Raw genomic sequence first — 21,469 nt, 5'->3', positions numbered from 1 at the left:
TCCCTTCTCTTGACTATCCCTTCTCTTGACTATCCCTTCTCTTGACTATCCCTTCTCTTGACTATCCCTTCTCTTGACTATCCCTTCTCTTGACTATCCCTTCTATTTGCACTGGCTATCCCTATCCCTGTTACCGTCCCCGTCCCTTCTTTCGCTCACTTACTGACCTCGCTACTACATCCAGAATGGAGATTCTGGAAAAGCCGCGCTTCGAGGATTTCGAGATCAAGTACAAGAACCGCAACCGCTGGCAATTCCTGGGTAACGGCTTCTCGCTCCGTGACATCGACGGCAGGGATATCACATGGTTCTGGGGACTGGTGGGCAACGAAGACAGGCAGCGGAGTTTCGACGTCTAGGATGAGTTGTTGATTGGGAATTTGCACCTAAGACACAGACACACACACAGACACAGAGAGAGAGAATGTGTGTGTGTGTGTGTGTGAGAGAGAGAGAGATAAAGGGGGAGAGAGACGTAGAACTGTTTTCGTTTTCGTGACTCGGTTTATCAGAAATGCTTGTATGACAACTATATCAATATCATATCATATACTAGGACATACCTTGTAGGATATACCTTGTAGGATGTGTCTTGTAGGATATGTCTTTAGGATGTGTCTTGACAGGACCCGACCCGCGAACATTGGCTATGATTGTTTCTGGTTTCTGCTGCTATGGAAGCTTTCAAACTTACAGTAGGCGCATTCCCATTCCCAGCCTTATTTGACCAGAAGGCAGGTATAGGCATACGTACTATATAGCTTAGGCTTGGGCTCCCCCATACCCCTTTGATATGTAGGGAACATGGAACATGGAACACTACAACCTTTGACAGGGAACATGGGACATTTCAACCTTTGACAGGCCCCTGAAAAGACCAGACCAAACAGACGTTCCATTTCGCGTCTCCAAGGCGTCTCTATGGTGTCTTGAAACAGACATTCCATTCCGCGTCTCCAAGGCTTGTACTTGCTCTTACTCTACGGCTCCTCTACGCCGTCTTGAAGTTGTAGTGCAGCACCTGCATGTTGCAGAACGGCACCAGGGCGTTGGGGCCGCACTCGACGCCGATGCCGCTGTCCTTGTGGCCGCCAAACGGCACTCGGAACGAGACCTTCTCGTAGCTGTTGATGTACACACTGCCGACCTCGAGCTGCTCGGCCACCCGGCGGGCGCGGTCGAGATCCTTGGTCCAGACACTGGCGCCCAGACCCATGGCGGTATTGTTGGCACTTTCAATCACTTCCTCTTCGCTGGACCACGGAATGGCCGGCACGATTGGTCCCTGGAGACATATGTTAGTATTCCAAAGCAACAGCTATGCATGACTAGTAGAGGGCCGGAGAGACAGAAAGGAAAGACTTACAAACTGCTCCTCCGTCACCAGCGTCGAGTCCGGTGGCGGGTTGTCGATGATGGTGGGCTCCAAGAAGAAGCCCTTGGTGTCCTTGACGTCTCCGCCGAACTTGGCCGCATAACCCTTCTGCTTGGCCTCCTCAAAAAGGCCTCGGACCTTCTTGTACTGCATCTCGTTCTGCATCGGCCCCACCATGGCTCCGGCTTCCGTGCCGGCCCCGACCTTCCACTTGTTCACCGCGCGAGCCATGGCGTCGAGTAGCTGCGTGTAGATGTCTTTGTGGATGTAGATCCGCTTGACCGCCGTGCACACCTGTCCCGTGTTCCAGAAGGAGCCGAAGCAGAGATCAGGCGCGATCTTCTCCACATCGACATCCGGGAATACGATGGCCGGATCGTTTCCACCGCTGTAGACGACGGGTCAGGTCAGCAGGGTTGACACTTGTGAAGGGTAGAGGGATGAGAGAGGAGAGAGGAGAGAGGAGAGAGAAAAGAGGAAAGAGGAACGAGGAAATCACAATGGAATCGACCTACAGCTCCAGGGTCACGCGTTTGAGTCCTTTGGCCGCGGCTTCGGCCACCTTTCTTCCCGACGCCGTGGAGCCGGTGAAGGAGATCTTGTTCACCCAAGGATGATGGGTGAGCCAGGGCCCGAGTCGGTCGTCGCCGCTGAGGACTTGTAGCACGCCCGGCGGCAGGATCTTCTGGGCCAGTTCCACCACCTTCATGCCACTGTAGGGGGTGAAGGGGGATGTCTTGACGATGCAGGTGTTGCCCGCCAGCAACGCCGGCAGAGCCTTCATGACGGGCTGGCCGAGCGGAACTGGGGTTGGTCATTCCCGTCAGCGGGCCAGACACAGTGTGGCGGACATCATTGGTACAAACTCACAGTTCCAGGCGCAGATGGCCACCACAACCCCCAGAGGCGTGTATCGCACATGGTAGTCCCGGTCGTTGACCGTGTGGTCTTCCTCGGGAAACTTCAGGGTGACTCCGCTCCACTGTTAGACCAACCTGATCGTCCTCTGCACGGGCGTGGAGGGAACTCACGGAAGTAGTTGAAGGCCTCGTTGAAGGAGTGGTTGGCCTCGAATTCACCAAACGCTCTCTGCCGGCTGGTCAGTCACCACTCGACAACACAGCTTTGCATACCCTCAGGGATGGCCCTTGGCCTGGGTCTCACTCAATCCCAGGTCAAGGTCGGACTGGGCCGGGACGGAAGCATACCGGTTTCCCATTTTCCTTCATGATGACTTCGCCGAACTGCTTCAGATACGGCCGGCAAGCGTCGCCCCAGGCCTTCAACAACCGCAGTCGTTCGTCGAACGGCGTCTTCTTCCATGACTTGAAGGCGTCCTTGGCCGCCGTGACGGCGTCGTGGACATCCTGCTCCGTGGCGACGGGGATCTCCCACAGGTTTTCCAGCGTGGCCGGATCGACCGTGTACGAGGTCTTTTCCGAGCCGCGAGGCTTTCCGGCGACGATGTTGTGGAAGCTGGTGAAGGAGGGTTCGTCGGCCATGTTGGGCGAGCTGGCTGACACTGTGAAGGCGAAGGCGGTGCGGGGATGATACTGATACTGATTCTGGTCCTGATGTTGAGCCTGATTCGGAGTCTGATGCCGATACTGTAGGCGGCAAGCGGCGGGGTATCCAGTCCAGCAACAACAACGTCTTCCTTGCTCTTGCTCGAGAGACTGGCGGACGTGCCACTAATATAAACCCTCTAGAGGTTCACTCCGTCCGGCCAGCGGCTTAAGTCCATTCTCCAGCCAGATATTAATGCCAATGCTTCCTGGGCCGCGGGCCCGTAAGATCCCGTGCCCGAATGAGGTGGACCTGAGATACCGGCTCGCATAAGCCTGAGCAGCCCACCACCACCACCGCTGGGCATGCCGTACGCTGGTCAGGCCTTCTCCGAGGCTTCTAGAGCAATCCGATCGATGCTCGCAAAGCCTGCCTCCTGCTGTCGGGGCGGCATCTGGGATTTATCCGACTTCTACTGTAATACATGCATGTGCCTGATTCCACCTGGTGGTGCTCCGGGAACGGAAAACTCGGTCCAGCTCTCATATCGACGGGCAAGACGCTTCTGTCAATCTACCATCTAATGTACAGATTGAAGGCATGTCAGCAGGCGGGCAGAATAGCTGAAATGGTCGGTGCAAGAATTACAATGTTATTGGTAAGGGACAGCGAGACCCCCGGCATGGACATCCAAATCAGGAGGTATTAACGAGTGCTTCTCAGTCCTTCGAGTCGATACCTTGATACAAGACGACTGTTGGCCAGGCGCCACTTGGTCGCTTGTTCTTCCCATGGTTTTCCCCTTCTTCTGTACGGTCGTGGGCTCAGGCACCATCCCCCCGGGGAACAGGTAAAGCCGCTCAGCGGCCAGCCCGTTACGATCCCCTCGACCCAGCCTCGACCCAGCCCTATACCAGAACCAATTGGCTACATTTTCAAACAGCGGCGTCCGCAGGCTCGTGGCGCGGAGTGGTGGCGCCATGTTCCCCTTGACGGCGCGGACTGAGGGCGCCATGTTCGCCGTGGTGGCGGATGTGAGTGTGGTGCAGCGCCTGTTCCTCAACCCGAATGATGTGGCCTTCGCCAGTATCCGTCACCGCGTTCAGTTTGGCTCCTTCATCCAGTCGGATGTCAACTTGGTTGGTCATATACTCGTCCACATTCTTGGTAAAGCAGACGATGACGGTTCCGACCACACCAAACGCAATCGACACCAGGTAGACAATCCGCAGCGAGTGGACGAAGGCACTTTGCACTCCCTTCACCCCAACCTCGAGCTGGGCGGGCGTGAGTCCGGCCAGTACCGACTTCGGGGCCGCGCCGCTAAACGCCTCCACGACGGTCGGAAGGATGCTCGGCGAGACGCCAGCGGCCAGGAGCGGGTATGCAACATACTTGACCACATTCGTCTTGAGTTTCTCGGTGAAAATGCTGACGTAGATGACTTGTCCAACAGAGCCACCGATGTTGCGGGCAGTGACAGCCAGGGCAGTCGCGATACCGATGTATTCGTGCTCCACCGCCAACTGGACCATGGCAGTCGCGACAATCATACCGCCACCGACGCTGATGCCCTCCATGGCGACCAGCACAGTAGAGGCAGTGCTCGAGCTAGGCGCTGGAAAGGGGTTAGTCGTCGGGGATAGAGGTCAGAGGGTCAGGAAGCTGGGGACTTACAAACAATGGCCATGCATCCTGACGCGACCGTGCCGATTACAATGATAAAGATAAACAGCAAGCGGGCGTGGCCGAACGTGAAAAGAAACCCGAATAACGGAGAGGAGATGATCCCCGCGATACCCAACGCCGATGCATACCAGCCGATCTTGAGCAGATCCGAGGTATAAAGGGCCTGGACTTGCTGGGGCCACAACACCGCGGTAGAGTAGTACAACATGCCGAAGAGGAATGTGCCCACAAGAACAAACGTGACTCCGCGGATCTTTCCCAGGACCACGGGAGGGAACAGCGGGAACAACATGTCGACGTATGCCTCGTAAAACCCACAGGCGATCAAGAGAACGCCTCCCAGGACGATCATGGAGATGGTGCCGCCGGATTTCCTGGACGGTTGTTAGCGGGCAGGACCCAAAGGGGGTGAAGCATTCATCATACCAGGCCAACAGATTGCCACCGAAAGAGATTCCCAGGAGGAACAGGCAGAGGCCGGCGCCGCAGAGCAGAAATCCGATCCAGTCCATGTCGCGGAGTTCCTGCCAACGGCTCTTACCCTCTTCCCGGATGTATTGATTCTTCGGGTGGTAGAAGAACAAGACCAGGACGAAGGCGACACAGTTCAGGATGAACGGGACCCAGTACGCCCAACGCCAGGTGGTGTGGTAGGCGATTGCGTTTCCCATAATGGGACCAAACGCGCCCGCCGGGGCACATGCCAACTCGAAAATGCCGATGGCAAAGCCGCGATATTTCTTGGGAACCATCTCCGAGACCGCTGCCCATGCCTGTTGCTGGTTGGCAGATGCGATGCCGATAAAGATGCCTCCGCCGATGAGAGTGTCGACCTTGTTGCCGGTGGCCGAGACCACGCAGCCGATGAGGCCGAAGATATCACCGAGGAGAATGAAATATCGTCGACCGTAAATGTCGCCCAAGCGGCCAACCAGAAGGCCGAACACTCCTACAGGGACGACCTGTGAGGTGGAAATCCAGGAGAAAACGCTTGAGGGTCCTATGGCGCATAGTCAGCCGGGTGGTCGGAGTAGAGAAAGCCCACGGCTTGCAAGTCTCATGGACTTTCACCTACCGATGTCGGCGTTGATTGTGGTCAGAATGGCAGAAACCATCTGAATGCAAAACACGGCGGACAAGTAGCCTATTTGCAGGCCCTATCTCATCGTCAGCATCATGTTTAAGGCGAACGGCTTCGTAGAGATGCTTACCGCGATGGCCATGAATTTGCCGATGGTGAAGTGGAATTCCTCCTCCACGTCAGACACAGGCGGCGTGATCCTGTGTCCGGATTCATCGTGCTCGACCTCTTTCTCGGAGCGGTGCGTTGCGTCCGCACTGAGACTGTTTTTTTCTGGATTGGTCGACATCGCTGAAGAAGTCCGGGATGATGGGACGACAACAAGGTGATGGACAAGAAAGGCGGAGGCTACAGAGAGAGAATCTGAGTGAGACTAGGTCTGAGCTGAAGGCTGAGCTGGCTCTATATCTCCATCAGGTCAGGGCCGGAAAGGGGTCACAAAAGAGTCCGTACTATTCCCCAGATTTCATTGCATTACCCAAGACCTGGAGAAGTCCACCGGGGTAGGGACGGAATTGACCAGGCCTAGTCCGTAGAAAGCTAGGCCTCAAGGAAGAGATGCAAGCTAATATCAGGTGGAGATTGCATGTCCACGATCGTCAGACAGAGCCGGCGGACGTCGTGGAGGCTTGTCCAGACGATGCAAGACCGGTGCTACCCGGAGAGCAGAATGTTAGACGTCGGGAAACAAACTGGGAGGTGAGAGGGTAACGGGCAAGAATCGATTCCGACTCCGGTCGCGCCGGGTGATGATTTGGTGAACCGATGCAACCAGTCATCTGTGAGAAGGGGCTGAACCACGCCAGTAAGGCTGACATGTGGAGTTCGGATGTAGGAACGCTATCACCCGTAACAGCCAGACACCCCCTTTCGCTCTGTGGAATTACCAACATTGAAGTCTAATACCGGCACGGACCCCAACCGTCGGCTTCGAGACCATCATCCTGCCAACCAGCTCGTAAGAAGCGAGCGAGAGAAGCGAGCGCCAACGTCTGCAGGGCCGGGGGCCACGGGCAAGACACCCAATCTGTGACCCCCTCCGTCGCAAATAACGGTGCCCTGGGTTCGGAATTCTGGAAATATGCAAAGCCCATCGAACGTGCTTCCACTGGTGTCATTAGTGTCCTGCAGTCAAGGGCACACATTTCGGGAGCAGTCAAGGTCCGCTGCGTCGTTCATGGGAACCCCGGCCTAGTGCTAGCATGGGCGAAGGTATACGTGTCGCACATCGCATTGACGAACGCCTAGGGGTTTCCAGGACTATCCCTAGGACAATCATCTATGAGGATCCGGTGACTTCGGCCGAACCAAGGACGACGAGGGCCTTTTTGCCTACTGTAAGCTGTTACTGGGGTCTCGGACTCGGATCCTTGGTCCTCGGATCCTGGTCCAGATCAGCAAGACTGCGAAAGGTAGCTTAAGCGCTCTAGGTTGATGCGTTCCAACGTCTTCAAAATCTTTTCAACATCGTGAATGACCAGCCGACCTGAGTGATGGGTCGGCCGAGCGATGGACAGCCGATGTCATGGGATCTCTGACCGGTCATCCAGCATTACCAGATCAGTGAAGCAGGATGCCGTTCTTCTTCGCTCCTCAGAACACAAGTAATTGCAGCTCCCCCCTCCAACTTCTGTGAAATCTTGGCGGTGACCTCGACCCCTTGTGAAGCCTCGTTTAGCTCATGTATTCCTTGCAAATTGTCCAGAGAACGACGTTCTCACTGGAAGGACCACATCCCGCGCTGGACACATCGACGAGCCACTTCTAAGCCACTCCTTCACCTGCTGCTGGTGACATTCATTGCCACGCAGACGGCCTCGATGTCAGGACATGTGCCTGGGCTTGTGCTTGTGCTTGTGCTCTATCTTGACTGCAGGCAATGACGGCCAGGGTGAGACTGGAGAGGTTATGGGAGACACGTGTTTGCTCATCGAGAAGCCAGGCTTTCTAGCGTCCCGAGACGACCACGCTTACAAGCATATGCAGGGGAGGTTGATGGCAATTTACGCCAGCTGAGAAAGGCGTGACGCCGTTCGAAAGCAGTCAGATTGCCAGGGGCGGCCCCGATCTCTTCCTGGAATAGTCTCAGTCACGATGTGTTTTCCCATACACATACCTTAGTCATAAATCTGAGATGTTCACCGCAGTCTCGACAATGGCGGCAGCAGGATTGAGACTGAAACAGTGAGCTTGCCGGAGCTGGATGCTCACCTTGCTGATGTTGAGCTGAAGACATGGAAGGGACGAATACACATAGATGGTGGGAAATGCGTAGACTTCCTAACATAGTTAGACTGACTGGTCTACTACAAGCTAGCCCCAATATAGTCAAATCATTCTGCGGTTGCTGTAGATGTGCGGCACCCCATAACAAATGACGTCATGACGTAATGACTGCGCCCCAGTGATCTTGCCGTTGCCCGCTGGCAGTCACCAAGTACATACCTAAGGACCTAGGCACCTACTAGGTACCTACACATAGGCACGGAGTACAGAGGTGCTATCTGCATCTTTGCCATATCCAAAAACCCGACTTATCAAAGCCTGTATGGCATGAATCCCCCCTGGCGTCCGTGAAAGGTAGCTTCTCAGCATGACCAAAGGGCGGCCCGTCCTCACCAGCGGCGTGGTAGTTAGAAAGGGCTACACCGTGCACGGGAAGGGAGCCAGCCTTGCCGTCATTCAGCCATCATGCCCACCTCTTCGATTTTCCCTGATTTCGTCCTCGGCCACCCAAGACATGCAAAGACTAGACAATCCAACGCCCCCAAAGGCCACAAGCCCAAAGCGCGGCCGCCGACGGGCTTTAGAGACAAAGTTCCCCTGTACGGCAAACTGCCTAAATACACGGGACCCTACGAGGTCGGCACGATCGATCTCGAAGTCCCGGCAAGAGAGCCACGTACATTTTCCGACATTACACGCCAGAAGGTTCATGTCCTCGCACTCGAGACTGTGCTAATGACCATCTACTATCCCGCCCACATCAATGTTGCAGTCGAGATCAAGACCCCGGCCGCGAAGCAAAAGTTCCGGCCAACATGGCTCAGCAGGCCAAGGGACCTCACCAGCCGAGGATACGGGAGGTTTGCTACACTTCCAGAGCGGCTGACAATGCTGTGGTTCTTCTGCACCGTTTGGTTCACAAAGCTGCCCGCATACAAAAACGCCAGGATTGCAGATCACTGGCCGCAGTACGGGCGGGCCTCTGCGCATCATCGCAAGACGACACGCAGGAAAGGTGATCCTCCGCCAGGCGGGCCCGAGAAGCCGAAGTTTCCTCTCATCATCTTCTCACATGGTCTGGGGGGCACACGGACTGCCTATTCCTCGGTCTGTGGCGAGTTTGCAAGCCATGGATTTGTGGTGGTCGCGTTGGAACATAGAGACGGCAGTGGGCCACGATCCCTGATAAACCACCCGAAGGATGGGCCCGCAAGCCGGCCCAATCGAGAGAGAATGGGCAACATCGAGCACCGACCTGATGATCTTGATCGGCCGTATGATATGGTCGACTTTGTGTTTCCGAAGCATGACAAATACGACACCACTCCAGGTCACAAGGTGGACAAGGAACTACGAAGTGCCCAGATCGACCTTCGCCTCGCGGAGATCCATGAGGCGTATCTGGTCATGCGAGACATCTGTGCGGGAAATGGTGCAAAGGTAGCAGCGAGCAATCTCCGCCTCAAAGGAGCAATCGGCGCGTCAAAGGCAGGGCTTGACGGCATTGACTGGTCCTACTGGACTGATCGTTTCCACACCACCGGTGTCACAATGGTCGGACACTCATTTGGCGCCACTACTGCGGTTGAACTGCTACGGCAGCGGGATGAAAGTCGCTTTCAATACGTCACGCAGTGCATTGTCTACGACATCTGGGGCATGCCGGTGCGTCCCAACCCAAGCCATCACATTCAGGTACCATTGCTGGGCATCAACTCCGAGGCGTTCATGTACTGGGCGGACAATTTCAACGTTGCACGGGACATAGCACAAGAGGCCCTAGACGCTGGTCAGCCCGCCTGGCTCCTCACAGTCAGGGGCACAGTGCATATATCCCAGTCAGACTTCTGCATCCTGTACCCCCACATCGCGAGTCTGGTGCTGAAAATGACCGCGGACCCTGTCCGTGCGATTGATTTGAACCTCGATGCATCACTGGATTTCCTGGCGCGGGTTATCCCTCAGCATATACTGAGGCCTGATCAACCGTTTCTGCGTACCCTTGTTGAAGACAAAAAGCTGTTAGATCTGCCCATTCTGCACGATCTCCCGACCGAGCATCAGCCAGATACCAAATGGATGGCGATAAGACTCAAGATTCCCCATGAGGGAATCAAGCGAATCACGCCGGGAAGCAGGAAACGGTACTGGGGGAAGTTGCACAAGATGGGAGAGGAGGAGGTCTGGGTTCATTTGAGTCCGGAGTGTACCCGGGGTGGGAAGTGCAACACATGTACGCAGCAGACTTGAAGCCAGGCATCTGATCAAACCTCCCTCCAACAAAAAGGGCAAGATGGTGGTGCTGACTGGGAGAGCGTTGATGCTGACTCTGGTTAGAGAGCGCGTACAGCAGTTGACATTGGGCAGTGCCATGAATCCAGGGGTTGCAGCCTTGTAGCATACCACTAACCGTACAACGCAGACGTGGCGCGACGAGACAATTTGTACTTGTACTTACACTTGTCTAGCCCGTTGGGCAAACATGGTCTTGATCGTCCTCAAACGTGGTCTGCTGCTGCATCAGAAGTTTGTGCGAATTCACAGCAAACCGACCTTTCCGCCCTGGTTTGTCCAGCAGGACGAATCCATCAAACTGGGCAAAACACCCTGCCTGCCGCTGTTGGTTCACCCCAATCTTCTAGAACTTTATAACGTCTGCCATGATGCGTTTCGCTTCGCTTCTTGCTCTCTGCTGCCCAGGCACAGTGACTTAGTGACTTCTGGTTCACGAGAGCCTTTCAGAGGTACATTCCCACTCACCAGTGTCAAGAGTCCTCACCAGTGTCAAGAGTCCTCACCAGTGTCAAGAGTCCTCACCAGTGTCAAGAGTCCTCACCAGTGTCAAGAGTCCCGCCCTCCCCCGGCACTAAAGAAATGAGTCAAGAAGACTACATGCAAGAAATCTGGTGGCGGTTGAAATATGACTGGGAGATTGCTGAGGCCATAGGAGACAAGCTCACCGACTTTGCCAACGACCCCAACATCCAAACCCTCAGGAACAGTCCACATTGGGACGGGCTGGTGCAGCGACAATCGCGCCTCGTGCTGTTGCTGACACAGCTCCTTTTAGCAAAGGGCGAAGTAAGACTTTCCTGTCCTGCTGCTCGTACAGTACCTCATTCACCACCTCACTATCAAGACGGTTCCCGACTATCCATCCTTCTCCGCCTGTCCTGAAACCTCGTCAACTGTTCTTCTCCGCCTATTCTTGACACCTCCACTGACCTTCTCCCCCTATTCCTGAAATCTCCTGCACTGACCTTCTCCCCCTAGTCCTGAAACCTCCTCCACTACCCATCCGTCTCAAGCTTTACCAGGATCCTCCCGTCTCCAGCTCTTCCCAGGGTCCTCCGATCTGGAAATCCCTCCCCCCACTCTATCGATACACTTTTAGGATTCAAGTATGAGCCAGGCTAACTTGCCCATAGACCAAGCTTTCCGTTCTAGAGATCCTCAGTCGTCACGGTGATGGACTGGGGAAGTCCATCTTGGAGCTGGTCGTGGACCGAGAAAGAGAGAAGCATGCCGCGGAGGGTGTACGGCCCAGTCGACCATCTTTTCAAGGAGGTCAGGCTGGCCCTAGACGGGCGGTTGTCCCTAATAGCCAACAAGCAAAAGCAATTCCGAGTCAACAACGCCTTTGGCCAACCTATCCGCCAGGACCCAGCACTCTCTTTCCCCAAGGTCAACAGCCAGGCGCAGGCCAATCACCCCTGCAGAGCTGGCAGCCAGGTGCCGTTCTGACCTCGATCCCGGCCCCTCCAGCCCAACTTACATTCCCGAGCCAGCAGCCAGGGCCGAGTCATCTACCTGGGCCATATCAGGGCTATCAAGCACCCGCACCCGCACTTCCGCCCTGGATAGAGCCGCCGCAGCCGCAGCAACCAGAACAACCATTCGATTGGAACACTTTCGACAGTCCAGCAGAACTCGTGGCCTACATGAAGAGGCGACACCCCGGATGGTCACCAATAGTCTCACCATCACCAGCGCCAGCGCACAGCGAAGCCGAAGCCCAGGAACAGGAACAGGCACAGGTCCTGTCGGCACGCAAGTACGATACACTGCCACCGCCGATCATCCCTCCACCTCCACCTCCGCCTCCACCGCTTCAACCCGGTGGCTACCGAGCGATCCAACCACGGCCCCCTCAAGACGTCATAGACGCTGCTACGATCGCCTCGCAGGCTGCGGGAGATCCAACCTCCTCCGGGGCTCGGGCTCAGAGCCAGGGCCAGGCCCAGCACCTAGGATCCGTCCACCCTCCGATGAGACATGGGAAACAGCCCGAGTCCGCGACGAAACGACAATCCCAATCCCAATCTGCCGTCCAGCCATCGAGCGACGACCCGCCTGTGAAAGGAGCGAAGCGTCTTCCTAGAGGGAGGAAAGGTTAGGAGCCAAATAGTCTGGAGTGAGCGATGCGTCTTCCTAGAGGGAAAAGATAGGAGCTGAATAGTCTGGAGTGAGCGATGCGTGTTCCTAGAGGGAAGAGATAGGAGCCAAATAGTCTCGTGGATGCTGGTAAGTCAACAAAAGAAGATTCGGACTAATCCTCATCTGGGTTTGATACGAGTGAGAGAGGATGAGTGCCATCAGTGCAATACAGTCCATGTATCCATCCGTATGATGAGCTACCTGTATTCAACACTGGACAGGGGCTGACTAGGAGCTCTGGCCGCAGACGTGGGCTTGGGCTTCGTTCGTGCCGTGAGGCTTAGGCCACCGCATATTGGCTGCCTCTCGTAGCTATAGCATCTACGGGCTCACCGAACGTGAAGAGCAAACATGGAATTGAACTAATGTAAAACAGTTGCTTGTTATTGCTTGTTATTGCTTTTCATTGCTTTTCATTGCTTTTCATTGCTTTTCATTGCTTTTCATTTCTTTCATTCCTTTCATTGCTTTCATTGCTCCTGCCACCGTCGGGTCAGGATGGGTATCTTCTGTTGTTGCGTCTCGTAATGACAATCGAAAGCATGAGTCCAATCACATCCCTGAACCCTTCCGGAGAGCGCCTCGTAAGCCAATTCCATCCCATCCTGTTGTCTATCGCAAGCCAAGTCGTTAAACTGTTGCAGCCACTGCTACGTGATAGACCTTTGTCGTACCGTGAAAGGCGAAACTTCCAACACTTGAATAGAGCCCAAGTAAGGCACAATTATTCCCTGCCGCCGTTGAGGGCGGACTTGTCGCTGTCCCAACCAAGAGACATCGGATTCCAAGGCCAGGTGATCAGCTTGCCGTCTGGCTCCAACTTTCACCGTCTTCACCGTCGGTTGGAAAGTGGTCCTTCTCAACGACGCCACTGAATCGACCTGTCCCGCCCTCATAAAACCCGTCTTCAACGGCAGCCCAGCGGTCCAAATTATTAGGCCAGCCAAACGTCATGCCCCAGCCTTCCTCGAGAACACGCTTCTCAATCGGGTGTATGCATTGAGTCAAGTTGCCCAACCACGGATGATCCTCACTGTCTGAACTGTACTTGTTCATCATGACCCGGTTCCAAGAGTCGGTCTCACTCGAACGCGGATGACGCACGCGGAGACCAGTCACGGGTGTCTCAGGGTCCGAGTTCGCTGGGGGAACTTGCATGCTGAACCGCTCTTTGCGGGCACGAAGACCACTGTCCAAAGGCGAAAAAAGATGGCAGACCGCCGCGTTCTGTTTGTACCCACGATGCAGTTTCTTCGGCAGGGAAATCTTGACATAACCACAGCTGTTGAAGATGATTTTCTGGTTGTGCCCACGGAATGTTCGCTTGGGTAGGGGCGGGGAACCTGTGCGGTGGCAGCCGGCCTCATGCTTCCGTTCAGCAGGCGTGGTGCCAGGTGTGATACATTCCAGAACCCGACACCAAGCTGCGCTGGTGGGCAAACTCTCTCGATGCCAGTTCCAGGGGTCGTACTGACAACGAAGATTATCTCCGGCGGTAGTCAAAGCATGTTCGAGAGTAGGGTCATGAAAAGGGATCATGCTGACCGAGTCAAGAATCAACGAGTGGAGACTGGTGTCCCAGCTCCTCTTCATAAATTCTTGCAGCATCCATGGACTGAACCAACAGTTCTCAAATTTCAGATCGCGGATATGGTCAAACTTTGTCAAATCGAGAAGCTCCTTTCCGTCCATCTTCTCATGGAGCCAAGGCTTCGGGTCGTGTACGATTGGAGCTGGCAAAACATGCTGATTTCGGGCACACATACCAACAGCGTGTTCCCCTCCGCCAACATAGCCGATAGTCAGGCTGTGTAGATGTTCCATCTTCACCACATATAAACGAAGAAACCGAGTAAACATCTGGGCAGCTTTAGCCGGGGAAATAGACATGTTCCTGGAATGGCTCCGATCTCCGATACAATGTTCTTGTCGCCAATCAGGACTAATGAGGATCTGAAGCTGCTTCAGGCCCGGTAGCGAGCCCCAGAACTCGCCCTGTTCCAGAGACGGAAGAAGACCAGATGATAATTTGGAGATTCGGACCGTATGAATACGTCGGAAATTTTGCTTATTGGTAATGATAGCAGTTGTGTACGCTGATAGAAAGGCTCGTTGTGCCCAGACAGTCTCCAGCAACCATTGAGCCTGGGCTTCGGTAAGATGGCCAGGGAGAAGAGGTGAATTCATCGGATGCGAGAGTAGAGTCTGCACAAAGGTGCAGTGGCCCCCCACCTCAGCTGCAACGTTGTGCCCACTAAAGATCAAAGGCCATTGCGCCTGTCTTCTGGGAGAAACCCCCCGACGACCTGCTGCTCGACCGACGCGGCCTGCGGCCACAGTATTCGCCTGCATCCAGCGACCAACCAGAATAAGAGGAAAATTTAGGGCATGCTGCTCGGTAGTCCCAGCTGGTCCACCAATATGACAGTCTGGGTCGTAATCGGGCTGTTGTTCTTGGGCTCTGAAACTTTCCATGTCGCGGATCTGAACCGAGTTCAAGAAATTCATCTCTCTGACTGTAGAGCCCTGCTCCGGCGTTCGATGTTCAAGTAGGTGTTTCGTTGTCTCATTGATTGTGTTCTGCTGCGCCCACCGGAAATATTCGCCCCGGGCAAATGTGGTCCAGACGTCTTCCGTTGCGAAGGTCTTGCCAAAAACTTTGCTCCCATTCCCCAGACGCCGGCTGAACAAAGCGAGATCTGAAACATCAGGTCCTTCGAGCCATCCATGTCCACTATCAATGCAAAGCCCAAGTTCGGAAGCTTTAGTGATATGTTTGAACGCCTCTTTCAGCAATGGACGATTGTGGTCAACCAGATCTTCCACCGATTGCAAGGCTGGAAAGCGTGGATACTGTTTCGTTGGCCAAGTGAAAGTCCCAAACCAGGCCGTCTGCTCCTCTTCAATGACTTTCGGCTTCGCAGAACTAAGCCCAGCCAGGTCGTACTCAAATGATACACCAAACTGATTAATATTCGATCCATACTCCTGAAACATAGACTTGGATGGCGACCAACCGGCTTCGCCGTCATAGCTTCCGCCCGTCACGTCAAAGAAGCTTTGGCCAAAATTGACAACCACGTTGTGAAACAGAAGCTTGTCCAGGACCCCTGCAAGTTTATGGCTAACAAGTCGGAGCCGCTTAAGATCCTGCGTGGAGAGATAGGTGGCAATATCCATCCATAGATTGGTGTCGAAGTCTTCCAAGCTGATGGATGGGGATGCCGCGGTCGTCCCCGTGACGGCTGTGATCCTCGGTCTCGGTAAAGTCCTTCCAACACTTCCTGGGCCAGAGTCCAGTGTAGACTGCGGTTCTGATGCTAACCAGACCCGCGGGTAATAAGTATGAGAGCACTTGCACGGGGTCTTGCCTTTTCCCGCCCCATCTTGTTCTCGGCGGGGTCGCCGATCTAGATCTGGCACAGGAATGTATCTCTCCGAGTCCGAGTCCGAGTCCGTGGAAGAGTTCGATGTGCGGCGTCGTGCGGTGTCCAGGAATTTCTGCTTCTCACTCTCAGGAATGCATTCAGGCACAACCGCAGCGTAATCAAATGCCGGGGGTAAGTTCTCATCCACTAAGGGCTCACCACAAGAGTCGTGTATTCTCCCCTGCGAGTTGCAAGACTTGTCGTCTTTCAGGGTTGAAATTCCATTGATGAAAGTCTCCTGGGGCAAGCTGCTCCCAGGGCTTATCATGGGCTGTTTGCTGCTTTCCGGCGTCTCGCACTGAATAGTTTGGAGAGCTGCATGACCAGATTCAAGTAATCGAGACTTGCTCTTCTCCGAAGGGCTCGCTGGAGCAAATACTAAGCTAGAGTGTGTGTTGTCGGCCGAGGACGACGGGACTGAGAATTGTTCAGCGGCTGTGAATTGGCGTGCCTTCTTGCGTGGTTGTCCAATAGATCCTTCTAGGGTCTGAGGTGCTCTGGCAGTTATAGCTCTAACCACTTGCCTCTTAGTCTTGGTGTGTTCTTCAAAATTTGTTCTGCGAGACAATCCGGAACGGGGAAGTTGAGAAGTATGGTCTGCTGGTTGAGAGGAATGGCTGGCGCTCTGGGCTCTTGAGGGCCTACGCCTCGAGTCGGTATCGGGAGGTGTAATAGCAGGCTGCGACCTGCCTCGCGACGGCTTTGTTGATGTCGTTTGCTTTGACGATGGTCGGATTAGACTGGGGACGTTTTCGCCGCTGGGGGCTTCTCGAGTACCGAGCTCCTTTCGCACCAGACGTTGTGGCCGTCGGGTACCCGTGTAAGAGGCAGCTGGTTGCAGAGGGTCCGACTCATTGAAGGTGGACTGCAAGTTTGTAATGTCCGAGAGACCAGTAGTCGGAAGCGTCCTCGTCTCATCAGTCGATGACTGCCCCGTACACTGATCCGAGACTTGAGAGAGTCCTTCATGCGTTGGGTCGTCTAAAGGAGTCCCGAAGATCACAGATTTGTCATAAGAGCTAACATCGCCGTCCACTTCATACTCCACATCTGTATATGGAATATGGTGCCTCTCGCAGGAGGTATGGCCATGGTATGACGGGTTCAAATTTGTGGAATCCGCCTCCCTTCCTTTCCCTTTGTCCAACACTGCAGATAGCTCGAGTCTTTGACATTCTGATCGTAAATATCTCGTCAAGGTCTTGGGACCGAAATCCGTGGTGAAAGGGTGGACAATCGGAGGATGCTCGCACACCGGCTGCTTTCTTTGTGGTGAAGCAACACTTTCGACACCAGTACGGGAGAGACCGCCAGGAGCGTCACGGACATTAGACTCCAAGTTCACTCCAGTGGCAGAAGGGTCGCTGTCAGACTCGCCTTCTGAGCTCAGACGCTCAGGGTGTCTGAGGGTCATTGTTGGATCTGACTCCAGATTGAACTTGCATTTGGAGGGTTTGTCGTCGGATTCGCAAGAACGAAAACTCACTCACGTAAAGGAGACGGGGAGAGCGCTCGGAAGGCTAACGACAGAGGACGAAGAGCGTCAAAAAAAAGAAGGGAGGCGAGCGTGATACAAGAGTGAGGATACTTTGAACCGGGCGCAGGCTGCAATAATGAGACTTCACTTTCCAGTCGTATCCCGCTCGTATCCCACCAACCCCGACTGCGATTTCGAGCACTTGCAATTGGCCGCAGATCCCAATTGACCTAGTCAAAGGGAGACTAGCGTTATTTCCCCGGGTCGGCCCCCCGGAACGGATTATCATTTATCCAAGGGGCTACGGTGTGGTACGGTGCAGTTCGGTGCAGTACGTTGTGGTGCGTGGGAGGAATGGTGGAAGCCGACGCCACTGGGACAGTCAATTTCAATAAAAGCATTCTGCGTCTCATTTTTTCTGTTCTGTCGCCAATATTAAATGAAGATGCAGCACCAGCCCAGAGACTCCTCCATCCTAATATGCTGTGTGGGTATCACTATGGACGTGGAATTCCAACCAACCCCTGTTGAATCCAAGCCTTCCTGAACGTATGTTTGTCATAGACCAAATGACGGCTTAATCCTGATAGCACCAGTCCTCGCTTGATTCCATTCATATAGCCCAAGAGATCATCACTTCGTCATGAGAGGTGCCAATGTCGATCCTCCTGTTCCATATTCTGTGGTGGCGTGTCCAATCCTAGGTTTCGAACAACAGCAGTGTTTGCCCAAACCCGTTGACGTGGTCCCGACCCACAGCCTCCGGGGTGCCATCGATGCTGACCATGTTGACCGACGCCTTAGTCGTGAGGCCATACAGGCTCACATTCGTCGAACACTCGATGTCGACCATGTTTTCCTGACAGGACTCCGTATCCAGGCAAGACTGGATGTAATTGTCGAAGAAACTGTACAGGCCCGCGCCATACATGTACACATTGTCAGAATCAACAATGCGCAAGCCCCAGGTCTTCTTGCAGGATTCGGTAGTGCAGTCTGCAAAGTTTGGGTCCTTAAAGGTGGGGTTTGGCGGAAATCCTCCATTTAAAGCGTCAGGCGAGGCCTGCATGTACGCAGTCTCGGTCTGGATGGCACCCATGAAAATGTCTTGCGCGTTGGAGAATTGGTAGTTGTAAAGCTGGCTGTGCTCCGATGAAGTACCCCAAAGCCATACAGGGCCTTGACTCTCCACCAAGAGACCACGGCCATTGAAGATGTCGGTTTGACTGTGGCCAGTGAGGTCAAGTTCATGATCAGCAACCCAAAACCAACAGTTTTCGAGATAGGCCGAGGCCTGCTGTGTAATATGCATCATCAAAAATGAGCCCGCACATTCCGGCTTGAATTGGAAAGACCCGGTCACATTGGCCTGGCAGGTGTCTTGCTGTAAGAGGGTGCCTGCAGTTCCTCCGATGCGGAAGTGGACATCCCACATCCCACAAGAGCCCTGAGATGTCTCGGCCACGTTCCATTCCACCATGATTGCCCCAGGCAGCGGCCCCATTGTCTCAAAGATGAGGTCTGTGATTTCCACAGAGCCAGTATCGCCTGGCAGACCAATTTGGAAAACGGGTTTTGGATTGTTCAGGTCTGCGAAAGCACTACCCTTGGCCATGATCAAAGGCCATATCTCGCCAGTGATTTTGATATTGTTTGGTACCTTCACTGTGTTTGTGACAACGTAGGCGCCATGATCGAAGTATATTATCTGGCCGGGGGCCGCCTTGTCCAAGATGCTCTGGATGACAGCGGTGTCATCAGTCACGCCGTCCCCTTTGGCTCCCGCAGACTTGACGCTCACAAACGACGAGACTGGTGTGTTTTCATATTGTGGCTTCGATCGTTCGAACACAGCATTGCCGTTCATAAGGGATGCAGGCAACGTGGGCGCTGTCAGCTGTTGCTGGACTCGTGCTGATTGCAGTGCCACCGATGTTGCAGTGCAAACTTTTGAACTGGAAGCACTCGAGGTATAATTACCTATTCCAACACCTGTACTAGTGCTAGGGGGTGGCAGGGCAGAGACAGTCACTGTTGTGGTGGTCACAGAAATATTGACGGTCGCGGGCACAGGCGAAACTGTCACTGTTTCTGTAGTTGTGGTAGTTGAACAAGCACCAGATGTCGAACTTATATCTGCCTGTGGCGTCCGTTTGACTCGTTGAGAAATATCGCCTGGACGATATGCGTCACCTTGGCCCCATGACTGGACGACAGTCGATCCTGCGAGAATCTGATCCACACCGTTTGCACCGACGATTGCAACTTGAGTACTGGTGAAATCCACATTCTGCAGAGCCAGCGTCCCACCCGTTGATGGCTGACTTGTTTGATTGTACGATGTCTTAATTCCGATGCCGGTGTTTCTCATGACGCTGTCGAGAACGACGATAGAGCCGACAGTCTGATTGGTGGCATCAGCCAGGTTAGACATGTCGATACCGACATCGCATTGATTGATGGACAGCGATTTGAAGGTCCACAGCCAATTCCAGTTCATGAAAACCGCAGTATTGCATCCGTTGAAGGTCAAGTTCCTGCTGGTGAATTGCTGGTTGCCCAAGAATGCACCGTAATTGCCACCGTTGAAAACAAGGTCGCTGATGAAGCCCCCAGATCCATTGTCCATGAAGATTCCCTGCTGCTTGTTGGTGGGACTTTTGGCGCACATATTGAAAACAATGTTCTGTAAGCTGGTCGCTTGTGCAACTTGCCAGTGGATCCCAGCACCTCTGTCCTCTGGCATATGGGTCAAGTCAATCACGAAGTTTCGCACTTGGCGGTAGAAATTGTTTTGGTTGGTGTACCACTGGGCACCGTTGCCGCCGGGGATGTATGGATCGGTGTCAATGATTGCGAGACCCTCAAAACTTGGTAGAGCCATAATGGTCGGGATAGTGATAGCATCACCGACAAATTGTGTGTAGTAGTACTGGACGATGGGTGCCGATACAGCATATGTACCAGGAGGAAAGTAGACAATTGCCGGTGTGGTAGTTGAGCTGTCGCAGCCCATTCCACATCTACTTCCGTCAGAGACGGCATTGTTGATGGCAACTGTATCATCGGTCACGCCATCACCTTGAGCTGTCAGCGCATTCTAGCGTTTAAGTACCAGTGTACTCACCAACAGCGCCATAGTCTTTGACATTGCGAAAGATCTTGTAGTTTGGGTCAGAGCCGAAAGCAACGGTTCCTTGTCGCTCGATCTGAGAGAACCAGTAAGGGGAGGTTGCCTGTCGTGGTTTTGCTGGTGCATGTGGGCTTGGAATGGCGCCACAGAGCCATGGGAGGATGAAGTAGAGGAACAACATCATGATCGAATTGTGTTGCAGAATCATGTTCTCTGGGGTAAGGAAGAAGGCTGTATCGGTAAAAAAGGGGGTCGGGACAGATCTCAGATCCTAATACTTTGAGGTGGCCAGCACCAGACAAACAGTCGTGTCGATTGCACCAAGTCCTGCTTGAAGGGAACAATCACAGAGGGGGTGCGTGACGGTTTTGTCAATGGTGGTGAAAGATCGGTTGGTAAGAAGGCCTGGTGAGCAGTTGCGACCACCCGTCACCACCCGTGCGAAAGACTTCGTATGCTATGAGACGCACGACAAAAGACTGCTGTGGGAAGTGTCGACTGCGCAAGTGGCAAGTGACAAGTGACAAGAGAAAACAAGTTGAGTCGTAGTGGTCATGCGACGATCGCAGGTGCCGCGCGCAGCTGAATAACAAGCAACAGACGGAAAGAGGGTGCGGCAGATTCTCAACTGCGCAGTGATTGACAGCACGAGGAGAACCTTCCAACAAACGACAGTGCTCAAATTTCCCAACGTTTTTTATGAAGCGAATGAATCCCAGACAGAAACACAAGACACATCAGCATGATCATTGGAAGAATAGAAGAAATTAAGAATGAACAGGAGGCTGCTGCGCAGTGGTGCAGTGCTGGCCAGCGCAGCGCAGCCTGTTGTCTTACACTCAACTTCACTGGCTGTACTTACACTGCATTTCATCTCCGTCTTTCTCCATTTTGGATTTACTGTTTATCCACCTTCTGCTGGGCGTTCGTTTCCCCTGGAAGCCACAAAGAAAAGAAGACATGTCGTCGTCTCCGATGTCTTGCTTCTGCCACCGGGCATCCCCGATTTCTCCGTGCCGCCATACCAGTGTTGGAAACAGCCGCAGCCAGGATTCAGGCACGAGCTGCGCACAGCTCTCCTCATCCTCTGATTCGAGAGACCACAAGGCCTAGAGAT

At 54.0% G+C, this 21,469-nt stretch overlaps 7 protein-coding genes across 7 annotated transcripts in view; 3 read left to right on the top strand and 4 right to left on the bottom strand.

Moving 5' to 3' along the window:
• The window catches only part of A1O3_04144 (uncharacterized protein), a gene marked incomplete at both ends in the record, with an annotated part of 2,343 nt that extends 1,984 nt beyond the window's left edge, over window positions 1–359 (top strand). The window contains one exon of the mRNA XM_007734274.1: window positions 185–359. Within this exon, the coding sequence (XP_007732464.1) occupies window positions 185–359 (175 nt within the window). The remainder of the gene's footprint in view (window positions 1–184) is intronic.
• Window positions 360–991: 632 nt separating this feature from the next.
• A1O3_04143 (uncharacterized protein) lies at window positions 992–2,877 on the bottom strand (the record flags this gene model as incomplete). The annotated part of the gene is made up of 6 exons (XM_007734273.1): window positions 992–1,285; window positions 1,367–1,763; window positions 1,891–2,179; window positions 2,246–2,347; window positions 2,407–2,464; window positions 2,584–2,877. 6 exons carry the CDS (start codon window positions 2,875–2,877, stop codon window positions 992–994), a joined length of 1,434 nt encoding a protein of 477 aa, XP_007732463.1.
• Window positions 2,878–3,816: 939 nt separating this feature from the next.
• A1O3_04142 (uncharacterized protein) lies at window positions 3,817–5,940 on the bottom strand (the record flags this gene model as incomplete). Its single annotated transcript, XM_007734272.1, has 5 exons — window positions 3,817–4,499; window positions 4,559–4,944; window positions 4,997–5,570; window positions 5,646–5,727; window positions 5,782–5,940. The coding sequence occupies 5 exons, from the start codon at window positions 5,938–5,940 to the stop codon at window positions 3,817–3,819; spliced, it is 1,884 nt and encodes a 627-aa protein (XP_007732462.1).
• Window positions 5,941–8,342: 2,402 nt separating this feature from the next.
• A1O3_04141 (uncharacterized protein) lies at window positions 8,343–10,127 on the top strand (the record flags this gene model as incomplete). Its single annotated transcript, XM_007734271.1, has 1 exon — window positions 8,343–10,127. The coding sequence occupies one exon, from the start codon at window positions 8,343–8,345 to the stop codon at window positions 10,125–10,127; it is 1,785 nt and encodes a 594-aa protein (XP_007732461.1).
• A 624-nt stretch (window positions 10,128–10,751) lies between these two features.
• On the top strand, window positions 10,752–12,274 carry A1O3_04140 (uncharacterized protein; the record flags this gene model as incomplete). Its single annotated transcript, XM_007734270.1, has 2 exons — window positions 10,752–10,958; window positions 11,306–12,274. The coding sequence occupies 2 exons, from the start codon at window positions 10,752–10,754 to the stop codon at window positions 12,272–12,274; spliced, it is 1,176 nt and encodes a 391-aa protein (XP_007732460.1).
• An 838-nt stretch (window positions 12,275–13,112) lies between these two features.
• Window positions 13,113–17,156, bottom strand: A1O3_04139 (uncharacterized protein; the record flags this gene model as incomplete). Its single annotated transcript, XM_007734269.1, has 1 exon — window positions 13,113–17,156. The coding sequence occupies one exon, from the start codon at window positions 17,154–17,156 to the stop codon at window positions 13,113–13,115; it is 4,044 nt and encodes a 1,347-aa protein (XP_007732459.1).
• A 763-nt stretch (window positions 17,157–17,919) lies between these two features.
• A1O3_04138 (glucan 1,3-beta-glucosidase) lies at window positions 17,920–20,560 on the bottom strand (the record flags this gene model as incomplete). Its single annotated transcript, XM_007734268.1, has 2 exons — window positions 17,920–20,300; window positions 20,347–20,560. 2 exons carry the CDS (start codon window positions 20,558–20,560, stop codon window positions 17,920–17,922), a joined length of 2,595 nt encoding a protein of 864 aa, XP_007732458.1.
• Between the last annotated feature and the right edge of the window lie 909 nt (window positions 20,561–21,469).

Source organism: Capronia epimyces (genome assembly GCF_000585565.1).
Source record: "Capronia epimyces CBS 606.96 chromosome Unknown aczIQ-supercont1.3, whole genome shotgun sequence".
Lineage (NCBI taxonomy): Eukaryota > Fungi > Ascomycota > Eurotiomycetes > Chaetothyriales > Herpotrichiellaceae > Capronia > Capronia epimyces.
Note: the sequence above shows the minus strand (reverse complement) of the source record. Positions and strands in the feature narration are given on the sequence as shown.